The 13,432-nt window shown below is 33.1% G+C and overlaps 1 protein-coding gene across 1 annotated transcript in view; it reads right to left on the bottom strand.

Moving 5' to 3' along the window:
• Nucleotides 1-3,129: 3,129 nt before the first annotated feature.
• LOC127739169 (uncharacterized) overlaps nucleotides 3,130-13,432 on the bottom strand; it is a 78,683-nt gene continuing 68,380 nt past the window's right edge. The window contains exons 6-7 of the mRNA XM_052250770.1: nucleotides 6,725-8,968; nucleotides 3,130-3,212 (exon numbers count right to left, since the gene is read on the bottom strand). Of these exons, the coding sequence (XP_052106730.1) occupies nucleotides 3,130-3,212; nucleotides 6,725-8,968 (2,327 nt within the window). The remainder of the gene's footprint in view (nucleotides 3,213-6,724; nucleotides 8,969-13,432) is intronic.

Here is a 13,432-nt window from a genome sequence, read left to right on the forward strand (position 1 = left end):
TGCTATTGTGCAATACTGTGCAATTGAAGGTTTCTTGCTATTGTGCAATACTGTGCAATTGAAGATTTCTTGCAATTGTGCAATACTGTACTATTGCGCAATACTGTGCAATAAAAGATTTCTTCCTGTTGCGCAATACTGTTTAATTAAAGATTTCTTGCTATTGCGCAATACTGTGCAATTGAAGATTTCTTGCTATTGTGCAATACTGTGCTCTTGCGCAATAGTATGCAATTGTGCAATACTGTACTATTGCGCAATACTGTGAAATTGAAGATTTCTTGCTATTGCGTAATACTGTGCACTTGAAGATTTCCTGCTATTGCGCAATACTGTGCAATTGAAGATTTCTTGCTATTGCGCAATACTGTGCAATTGAAGATTTCTTGCTATTGCGCAATACTTTGTTATTGCTCAATACTGTGTAATTGAAGATTTCTTACTATTGCACAATACTGTGTTGTTGCACAAAACGGTCCAATCGTGTAATAATGTGCAATTGAAGATTTCTTGCTGTTGTGCAATACTGTGCAATTGAAGATTTCTTTCTGTTGCGCAATACTGTGCAATTAAAGATTTCTTGCTATTGCACAATACTGTGAAATTGAAGATTTCTTGCTATTGTGCAGTACTGTGCTATAGTGCAATACTGTGCAATTGAAGATTTCTTGCTGTTGCGCAATACTGTGCAATTGTAGATTTCTTGCTATTGCGCAAAATTGAAGATTTCTTACTATTGCACAATACTGTGTTGTTGCACAATGCTGTCCTATTGCACAATACTGCACTATCTTGCAATACTGTGCAATTGAAGATTTCTTCCTGTTGCGCAATACTATGCAATTAAAGATTTCTTGCTATTGCACAATACTGTGTAATTGAAGATTTCTTGCTATTGTGCAATACTGTGCAATTGAAGATTTCTTACTATTGTGCAATACTGTGCAATTGAAGATTTTTTGCTGTTGCGCAATACTGTGCTATTGTGCAATACTGTGGTATTGCGCAAAACTGTGCAATTGAAGATTTCTTGCTATTGCGCAATACTATATTATGGCACAATACTGTGCGATTGTGCAATACTGTGCAATTGAAGATTTTTTGATATTGCGCAAAACTTTGCAATTGAAGATTTCTTCATATTGCGCAATACTGTGCAATTGAAGGTTTTTTCTATTGCAAAATACTGTGCACTTAAAGATTTCTTGCTGTTGCGCAATACTGTGCTATTGTGCAATACTGTTCTATTGCGCACAACTGTGCAATTGAAGATTTCTTGCTATTGCGCAATACTATGTTATGGCACAATACTGTGCGATTGTGCAATACTGTGCAATTGAAGATTTTTTGATATTGCGCAATACTTTGCAATTGAAGATTTCTTCATATTGCGCAATACTGTGCAATTGAAGATTTCTTGCTTTTGCACAATACTGTGCAATTGAAGATTTCTTGCTATTGCGCAATACTGTGCTATAGTGCAATTGAAGATTTCTTGCTTTTGCCCAATACTATGGTATTGTACAATATTGTGCTATTGAGCAATACTGTGCAATTGAAGATTTCGTGATGTTGCGCAAAACTGTGCAATTATTTGAAATTTTTTGAAGAAAAAATAATATGAACAAAAAAAAATTGGAAAAAAAAATTCCCCCAAACTTTTTGAACCCCCCTCTTGGAGTAATTACCCCTAACTCAATCCCAGCCTTCCCTTTATGGTATGGAACCTTGTAGTACAATTTTAGAGAGACCCATACACTTAAACACAAGTTATTGTCTGGAAACTAGAAAAATGCTTGTTTTTGGCCCCTTTTTGCCCTTATTCCTTAACGCTTGGAGCATTTACCTCCAAACTCAATCTCAGCCTTCCCTTTGTGATATTGAACCTTGTGGTACAATTTCAGAGAGATCCATACACTTACACACCATTTATTGTCCAGAAACTACAAAAATGCTTGTTTTTGGCCCCTAATTCCTATATTGTTGGAACCATAACCCCCAAAATCAATCCAAACCTTCCTTTTGTGGTATTGAACCTTCTGGTAAAATTTCTTAGAGATGCATTCACTTAAACTAAAGTTATTGTCCGTAACCAAATGTGTCTTCGGACGACGACGCCAACATCATAGCATTATATGACACAAACATTTTTTTGAGGTCGTATAAAAACTTTATAACTATATTATTAAAAATAAAAGAGGACATGTTGTCATATTCCGTCAAAATTTCATAGAATCCGGTATAAACAAAAACATTGAGATAGTAACTGTCTCATCCACATATACCCTATATCTCATTTGATCCATTTTAAATAGTGAGGGAAAATACTCTTTAAAAAACTTTACTGTTTTCGAGACTTAGTAAAACTCATCAAAAACTGAAAGGCAGCAATATTTATTGATATTTACAAGTTATAATAATTTCATAACAAAGTTTAATCATTGACTAAATAATACTTTTTATATCATGGACAAGGTTGACCTATGTGAAAATAAAATAATCAGGCAAAAACTCTGTGGTAACAAATGTCAATATTACCAATAAACAACTCTATGGTAAACATATGTTAAAATCATCAGTTAACAATTCTGTTGTAAACATATGTTAAAATGACCAAAAACAACTCTGTGATAAACATATGTTAAAATGATCAATAAACAACTCTGTGGTAAACATATGTTAAAATGACCAATGACAACTCTGTGATAAACATATGTTAAAATGACCAATAAATAATTCTGTGATAAACATATGTTAAAATGACCAATGACAACTCTGTGATAAACATATGTTAAAATGACCAATAACAACTCTGTGATAAACATACGTTAAAATGACCAATAACAACTCTGTGATAAACATATGTTAAAATGACCAATAACAACTCTGTGATTAACATATGTTAAAATGACCAATGACAACTCTGTGATAAACATATGTTAAAATGACCAATAAATAATTCTGTGATAAACATATGTTAAAATGACCAATAAATAACCCTGTGGTAAACATACATGTTTGTTAAAAATTTCAGTAAATAATTCTGTGCTCAGTAAATAAGTCTATAGTAACAAATGTCAAAACTATCAGTAAATTTAATTCTGTGCTTAACAAATGTTAAATTTATCACTATTTAACTCTGTGATTACATATGTCAAAATTATCAGTTAATAACTGTGTGGTAACATATTTCAAATTATCAGAAATTAATTCTATGGTAACAAATGTCAAAATTATCAGTTAATAACTCTGTGGTAACTATAAAATTGAGGAGATGTGGTATAATTGCAAAGGAGAGAACTCTCCATCAGAGACCAAATGACATAGAAGTTAGTAAAAACATTCTCTGTAGGGGAGACATTAATTTGGTTTCCAGATGTCTATTTTTTTGTATTGTTGGATTGCTGTCTCATTTACATAATTATATACACAATATCTCCTATATTGATTAAAACATGACCCGCTTAAATAAATGATGTCCTAATACTTGTAACCTTTATTTCCTATAAGAACATTAACTTGACCAATTCTATTGTAAATTATGGGCATTTCGACAATCAATATCTCTTCAGTGATACTCAATGTTTTTATAATACAAAGCCCAATACAAACATGGTAGCATTGATTACAACAAACAATTAATACATTTTTGTACATTCATATTAATGTTTATTTCGTCCTCAATTTAAAATAAAGTAGACTTAAGCACCTGCTTGACTATTTGTGGCAAAATACTATGCTAAAGTTTATGGTAATACTATTGATATCATTCAAACACTAAATTAATTAAAAATGAAATAGAGGTAGCATCAGTTTAACATGTCAAACAGACATGTCAACCTTTATAAGTACAGAATGAATAATTTAGACCTAACTATGAGTCTATATATAGTAAATACATTTGACGTTCTTCTTACATATTTTGACCATTTACCTTTAAGTTAACTATAAAAACTTTACACAACCAAATCAAGTACCCCATTTGTCTATTTATTAAAGTTATTTTGCTGAAACTTGAAGGCAGTTGATCTGAATCATTGTGGCACACAAACGTTATCAATTTTAACAATCATGACAGATATTATAACTTTTTTTATTTGCAAAAAGAATGGTTTGCCTCTTTATCATGTTTATAATCCTTATAAATTTGGACACCATTTTCTATTAAATAACTTCAATGAAAAACATTGGCATATTTAATTGTGAAACAATCCAAAATGAGAAAAATAACGCCATAAATTATGCTTAACAAAATTAATATATACGTATACTCCATTATGGACTTTTAGCTTTATATGATATTTGTATTTTGTTAATTTATTTTGTACACAAATTAGGCAGTTAGTTTTCTCGTTTAAATTGTTTTACATTTGTCATTTTGGGAACTATTATAGCTGACTATGCGATATGGGTTTTGGTCATTGTTGAAGGCCGTAAAGTGACCTATAGTTGTTAACTTCTATGTCATTTGGGCTCTTGGTGAGAGTTGTCTCGTTGGCAATCATACCACATCTTCTTATTTTTATATTTCTCAGACTTTTTGTGATGTAACTAGATGACAGTTTTAAATTACAGTGGTAAATATTAGAATAAAATTATATCTATTATTAACAGATTGAGTACAAAGTATTAAACAAGATGGTGAATTAACATTAAGTTTAAAATCTTCAAAATGATTTGTATGAAACAACAAAGTCTTGTGCCTTTGACTTTATATGTAATAAGCATAATCATATCAATATTACTGATATCTCATTCCTATTCTGCTATATATCCTCAGATATTACAGTTACTTTCCTGGAACGTTCATTTATCAAACTAACTATTTCACTGTGACCTTTTTCAGATGCAATCTTTACAGGTGACCAACCATCATTGTTACATTTATTATAATCTGCTCCTATGTCTAACAACATCCTTACTATGTCTGTATGTCCCTCACTACAAGCAATCTTTACAGGTGACCAACCTTCATTGTCACATTTATTATAATCTGCTCCTATGTCTAACAACATCCTTACTATGTCTGTATGTCCCTCACTACAAGCAATCTTTACAGGTGACCAACCATCATTGTCACATTTATTATAATCTGCTCCTATGTCTAACAACATCCTAACTATTTCTGTATGTCCCTCACTACAAGCACTCATTACAGGTGACCAACCTTCATTGTCACATTTATTATAATCTGCTCCTATGTCTAACAACATCCTTACTATGTCTGTATGTCCCTCACTACAAGCAATCTTTACAGGTGACCAACCATCATTGTCACATTTATTATAATCTGCTCCTATGTCTAACAACATCCTTACTATGTCTGTATGTCCCTCACTACAAGCAATCTTTACAGGTGACCAACCATCATTGTCACATTTATTATAATCTGCTCCTATGTCTAACAACATCCTTACTATGTCTGTATGTCCCTCACTACAAGCAATCTTTACAGGTGACCAACCATCATTGTCACATTTATTATAATCTACTCCTATGTCTAACAACATCCTTACTATTTCTGTATGTCCCTTATTACAAGCATTCATTACAGGTGACCAACCATCATTGTCACATTTATTATAATCTGCTCCTATGTCTAACAACATCCTTACTATGTCTGTATGTCCCTTATTACAAGCACTCATTACAGGTGACCAACCATCATTGACACATTTATTATAATCTGCTTCTATGTCTAACAACATCCTTACTATTTCTGTATGTCCCTTATTACAAGCATTCATTACAGGTGACCAACCATCATTGTCACATTTATTATAATCTACTCCTATGTCTAACAACATCCTTACTATTTCTGTATGTCCCTCACTACAAGCAATCTTTACAGGTGACCAACCATCATTGTCACATTTATTATAATCTGCTCCTATGTCTAACAACATCCTTACTATGTCTGTATGTCCCTCACTACAAGCAATCTTTACAGGTGACCAACCATCATTGTCACATTTATTATAATCTACTCCTATGTCTAACAACATCCTTACTATGTCTGTATGTCCCTTATTACAAGCACTCATTACAGGTGACCAACCATCATTGACACATTTATTATAATCTGCTTCTATGTCTAACAACATCCTTACTATTTCTGTATGTCCCTTATTACAAGCAATCTTTACAGGTGACCAACCATCATTGACACATTTATTATAATCTACTCCTTTGTCTAACAACATCCTTACTATTTCTGTATGTCCCTCACTACAAGCAATCATTACAGGTGACCAACCTTCATTGTTACATTTATTATAATCTGCTCCTATGTCTAACAACATCCTTATTATTTCTGTATGTCCCTTACTACAAGCACTCTTTACAGGTGACCAACCTTCATTGTTACATTTATTATAATATACTCCTATGTCTAACAACATCCTTACTATTTCTGTATGTCCCTTATTACAAGCACTCATTACAGGTGACCAACCATCATTGTCACATTTATTATAATCTGCTCCTATGTCTAACAACATCCTTACTATTTCTGTATGTCCCTCACTACAAGCAATCTTTACAGGTGACCAACCATCATTGTCACATTTATTATAATCTACTCCTATGTCTAACAACATCCTTACTATTTCTGTATGTCCCTCACTACAAGCAATCTTTACAGGTGACCAACCATCATTGTCACATTTATTATAATCTGCTCCTATGTCTAACAACATCCTTACTATGTCTGTATGTCCCTCACTACAAGCAATCTTTACAGGTGACCAACCATCATTGTCACATTTATTATAATATACTCCTATGTCTAACAACATCCTTACTATTTCTGTATGTCCCTTACTACAAGCAATCTTTACAGGTGACCAACCATCATTGTCACATTTATTATAATCTGCTCCTATGTCTAACAACATCCTTACTATGTCTGTATGTCCCACACTACAAGCAATCATTACAGGTGACCAACCTTTATTGTCACATTTATTATAATCTGCTCCTATGTCTAACAACATCCTTACTATTTCTGTATGTCCCTCACTACAAGCAATCTTTACAGGTGACCAACCTTTATCATTGTCACATTTATTATAATCTGCTCCTATGTCTAACAACATCCTTACTATTTCTGTATGTCCCTTATTACAAGCATTCATTACAGGTGACCAACCATCATTGTTACATTTATTATAATCTGCTCCTATGTCTAACAACATCCTTACTATGTCTGTATGTCCCTTATTACAAGCAATCTTTACAGGTGACCAACCATCATTGTCACATTTATTATAATCTGCTCCTATGTCTAACAACATCCTTACTATTTCTGTATGTCCCTTATTACAAGCATTCATTACAGGTGACCAACCATCATTGTTACATTTATTATAATCTGCTCCTATGTCTAACAACATCCTTACTATGTCTGTATGTCCCTCACTACAAGCAATCTTTACAGGTGACCAACCTTCATTGTTACATTTATTATAATCTACTCCTATGTCTAACAACATCCTTACTATGTCTGTATGTCCCTTACTACAAGCAATCATTACAGGTGACCAACCTTTATTGTCACATTTATTATAATCTGCTCCTAATTCTAAGAACATCCTTACTATTTCTGTCAAACCTGTAAATGCTGCTGTATGCAATGGTGTTATTTTCTCACTCCCACACTGATTAACATCAACACCATGATTAACACACCAATGAATCAAAGGAATATCACCTATAAAACATAACACTAACAGAGTAGTATTGTTGTTATACACATCACAGGTTTGTGCTAATTGTTTCTGGTAAGATACATCCAGTGCATTCACAACACATAGAAATCTCTGTCTGAACTGAGGTACTTTCATATTGATGTTACTAAATACATAATTGACTTCACCTTTTGACCAGTCATTAATCATTCTTTGTATGTACATTTCATGATACATAGGAGGCACAATTGTTATAAACTGATCCATATTTTCTTGTTTTTCTAGTAAAAATCTTTCCTTGATCAACCTACTATGTGCATTCTTTATCAAGCAGTGGATTATTTTCTGTCCAAAGTAGTACACCAGAAAGTCAAATATTTTATCATGAATAGTTTTGTATATGTTTTCCTCCTTTTTCAAGAATGTATGTATAAGTGAGTTCAGGTCATCTTGTAATGTAATCCTTGATGTCCCCCTATCCAGTTTACATGCCTCACATGTTTTCTCAATGATGATTCTTGTTTCTTCATTCACCTCCTCGGTTAACATTTCATCCTTTAAATTGTTGTTAAATATGACACATAAAGCCAAAGCACAGTATTTACTAGAAAATCCTTTTTTCTGTAGTTTGTCAATCTCTGCTTTATAAACTGTAAATGGGTTCTGGAAAAAATCTGTGATATTAAGTGCAGGATTTTCATTATATAATTTGCATAAAAGTGGGAAACAATCATATAAATTATAATAATCTATAATCTCAGGAGCTTTAGTTTTCAGGTATAACTCAGCTATTGACCCCTTTTCAGTTTTTGTCAAGCACATGCTTTCTGATAATAGGTTACATACACATGATTTGAAAACTGATAAACATTCAAATTTGTCATCCTGATACACTTGTAATCGACATGCTACAATTATCTTGGCAAGCTTATTTGAAAGGATTTTTTTAATTCTCTCCATGACAGGTTCCCAAACTTTCATGTCAGTCTGGTTTAAAGAATAGTTTCCACATAAATCATCGATAACAAACAATGTTTTCTGTTTTGGGTTATAATACTTGACAATGTCACCTGGATCTGTCACTAAAAGTACATCGTACCCTTCATCTGACATCTGTAAAGCTACATGTCGCAGTGTAGCTGTCTTCCCTACGCCAGAACTAGCAGTAATAGTTACACAACTGTTCTCCTTTATACATTTCAGTACATGTTTGGTAGCTTCTGTTGTTATAAACATCTTATCATTGTCCTTCCACTCCACAAGGATCTCATTAATTTGTGCTAAAAAATGAATAATAAAATATTTATTTAGATTATTCTGCAGTTAAAGTATTTGGTTATTGTCTGAATTATGATTTTTTTCACCACAAACACGAGTTTGCTAATTTCAAATAATTTAACTAATTTTGAGCGTTTTATTGAAGTAAAGAGGCCAAGTCATTGTCTCTAATTATATAGGCATTGACCTCTAGATCTCTTTTGATTTTTGGTGTAGTTGGGTTGTTGTCCCTTTAAATGACCTCAATGTCTTTTTCTCACAGATGTATAATCTTTTTTCTTGCTTTTTGAGGATTGATGCATTCAATCAGTGCAACCACTTTAACTGTTTTTGCTTGAAACTAGTTTTAACAACATATTCGTTTGACTAAAATTCCAAATTTCTCTATGTTTTTTTGTTTCTGATGTTGTTTGCTTGCTATCTCATTAATATATGTCCCACTTCTTTTATTCATTATGTTAAGTTTATAAGAAGTCGAGATATTATAAGGGAGCTACCATTTGATTTTTATGGGGGGGGGGGGGGGGGGGGGGGGGGCTAGGATGAAAAATTTTGTCCTGCATTTTTTTTAGTTGTAATCTCTGTCCTGCCTTTTTATTTTCCCCCCACCCATAAAAATCAAATGGTAGCTCCCTAAGATGTAATAAGACAAAACTATCATAAAAAGGAGACAAACATCTGTTGAAGAAATTAATGTTTATTTTCATGACTCTTTTACTCCTTTTCCTTGTAACAAGTACATATATTGTTAAATGGCGTTAAGTTATCAAAAAACATACAGAATAAATATTACAGATATTACAATTTTTGAACATATAACTCAACTTTCATGCTAGATAAGGTTAAGGTAATTAGGTGCTTTATTATTGAGAATTTTATGAACATCTTTCAACATCAATTCAATCAGTATCAGTAAAACAGGCGAGACATCTCAGTGTGGCACTATTGGCTTTATAATAAATCATATTTGGAAAAAATAGGCAGAATATATCAAGGGGACATTCAAAACTCATAACTGATTAGAAACTGTTTCTAAGGCACCTAATTACCTTAAAGAACTATGTTGTCCAATTATAAACCTACACAGCAGAAATTTAAGATCCTCTACAAATAATAATCTAGCGGTAGTGAGGCCTAATACAAATTCCATGAAAAAATCATTCACATACAGCTCCTCAATACTTTGGAATAAACTACCAAATGAAATAAAACTATTTGAAAATCTTGGCACTTTTAAAAGGAAATGTGTAGATGTTTTTTAACTATAAATGATATGTAACAACTCTCTAACTCTATCATGTTTGTGTATAATGTATTATTTTGTTTTTCTAGTTCAACAGACAATCATTTAGCGTTAAAGTTTAATTATATGTTCAAAAGTTGTAATATTTGTAATACTTGTTCTGTATGTTTTTTTGTGAGGGCCTCAAGGTAGATTAGTGAATGCTAATTGAGTCAACCTCTTTAAATAGTCAATAGGTTTAATACAAGTATCAAATAATCTTTACATTATCACTGAACTATGTAAATGAGGTGAAGGTCAGATGAACCCTTCCAGACAGACATGTACACCATACAACCATTCCATACACCAAATATATTTTACCTATTGCTTATAGTATGTAAGAAACATGCAGACATAACCACAAAAACTTAACATTAACAAATGAATTGTGAAAATGAGGAAAAGGTCAGATCAAGCCTGCAGATGGACATGTAAAACATACAATCATTCCATACACCAAATATAGTTGACCTACTGCTTATTGTATCTGAGAACCAGACCAAAGCACAAAAAACACAACATTCACCAATGAACCATTAAATGAGGTCAAAGTCAGATGAAAACTGCCAGACAGACATGTACACCTGGCAATCATTCTGTACACCAAATATAGTTTACCTACTGCTATAGCATCTGAGAGACATACCTTATTCCAACACTTAACATTGACCAATGAACCATAAAAATTAGGTCAAGTCAGACGAACCCTGCCAGATGGACATGTACAATTTACAATCATTCCATACAATAAATATAGCTAACCTGCCACTTAATGTATCTGAGAAATGAATCTATTCATGAAAATTTAACATGGATCTCTAATCAATGAAATGAGGCCAAGGTCACCATGTCTCAGACATGAAACCCTTGCAGGGATGCCGTATATCAAATATAGTTATCCTTCTACTCATTATAGGTGAGAAATACTGCTTTTTAAGCAGTGTATAACCATGAAAATGAAGATGATAGACATATTACAGACAGACTTCGTAACATGAGGCATTTGTATACAAGGTATGAAGCTTCAGAGACTTCTACCTTCTGAAATTTTAAATTTGAAAAAATAGGTCATGCCTTGGCTTCAATCACACCCCGATTAACATCTCTATGTCTTGTATTCTGCAACCTTTGTAACGGGCGAGACAAAAACCTTGCTTTTTCCAACCTTTAAAGGGCTGTTCCAAAAAGGTTATATTCCTTATTCTAAGGAAAAGGACTTTTTTTTACTTTTATCACTCATAAAAATCTATTCTATTTTGAACAAGATTGCTTTGCCGTAGCCAAATGTCCCCCACGCTGTATAAATGAGGAATAAAATTGTGTGTCACAATGTGTCATTGTGGTACGATAGTCAAAATATTGTAAAAGTCCCACAACTCTCATAAAAATGGTCAAATCAAAATGATGGTATAATGTTGTCAATTACACATGATGGCAAACAATCCTACTTAGTATGAGAGCTTTCTGTCAAATGGTCTCAGAGAAGTTGCATTCAAATGTGACACTATTACAATACTTAAAAATAAAGGGGCGCAGCTTGATACAACCGCAGAGGTTGAACCCTGAACAGAAGGGGCAAGTATGGACACTACATTCAAGCTTGATACAGCTCTGAATTTGGATTGTGATTGAATATTTGACACAGCATAGGTTTCTGACACAGAATGAATATGGTCAAAAGATAAAAGATAAATCAAAGATAAGACATAAGTTAACTCTTAATGTAAACAAGAGTGCACACGCTGAAATGTCTCGCCTTCTTTACTAACCATTGATATTATGTTGATAGTCCTAAATGAAAGCTTTACTACAACTATTACATAAACTTAACATGATCCAAGAAAATGAAGTCAAGGTCAGATAATCCAACGAGAAATACATGTACACCTTACAATCATTCAATACACTAAATATAGTTGACCTATTATAGTTTCAAAGAAACAGACTTAACCAAGAAAACTAAACATTGATCAATGAATCGTGAAAATGAGGTCAAGGTCAGATGAACCATACCAGGCAGACATGAACAGCTTACAATCCTTCCATACAACAAATATAGTTGACCTATTGCTTATAGTTTAAGAAAAACAGACCGAAACACAAAAACTTAACACTGAGCAATGAACCGTGAAAATGAGGTCAACGTCAAATAAAACCTGCGAGACTGACATGTACATCATAAAATATTTCCATACACCAAATATAGTTGACTTTTTGCATATAGTATTAGAAAAAAACCAAAACTCAAAAACTTAACTTTGACCACTGAACCATGAAAATGAAGTCAAAGTCAGATGACACCTGCCAGTTGGACATGTACACCTTACAATCATTCCATACACCAAATATAGTAGACCTTTTGCATAAAGTATAAGAAAAACGGACCAAAACACAAAAACTTAACTATAACCACTGAACCATGAAAATGAGGTCAAGGTCAGGGGACACCTGCCAGTTGGACATGTACACCTTACAATCCTTCTATACACCAAATATACTAGACCTATTGCTTATAGTATCTGAGATATGGACTTGACCACCAAAACTTAACCTTGTTCACTGATCCATGAAATCAGGTCGAGGTCAAGTGAAAACTGTCTGACGGGCATGAGGACCTTGCGAGGTAGACAAATACCAAATATAGTTATCCTTTTACTCATAATAAGAGAGAAATTAACATTACAAAAAATCTCAACTTTTTTTTCAAGTAGTCACTGAACCATGAAAATGAGGTCAAGGACAATGGACATGTGACAGACGGAAACTTGGTAACATAAGGCATCTATATACAAAGTATGAAGCATCCAGGTCTTCCACCTTTTAAAATATAAAGCTTTTAAGAAGTTAGCTAACGCCGCCGCCGCCGGATCACTGTCCCTATGTTGATCTTTCTGCGACAAAAGTCGCAGGCTCGACAAAAATTATATAAAATGATACGACCGCAGAGGTCAAACCCAGAACAGTTGGGGCAAGTATGGATAGTACATTCAAGTTTGATACAGCTCTGGTTTTGGATTGTGATTAAATATTTGACATAGCATAGGGTTCTGACACAGAATGAATGACTTCAATGTGGTTAAAGAACTGGAAAAATTGAAATTGGACTTTTACCTATCATGGTAAAATTTCCAAAATCTAAATACATGGTTAGATTCAGGTTATCATATAACCCTAAGAATTT

Source organism: Mytilus californianus, unplaced genomic scaffold (assembly GCF_021869535.1).
Source record: "Mytilus californianus isolate M0D057914Y unplaced genomic scaffold, xbMytCali1.0.p SCAF_1, whole genome shotgun sequence".
Taxonomy (NCBI): domain Eukaryota; kingdom Metazoa; phylum Mollusca; class Bivalvia; order Mytilida; family Mytilidae; genus Mytilus; species Mytilus californianus.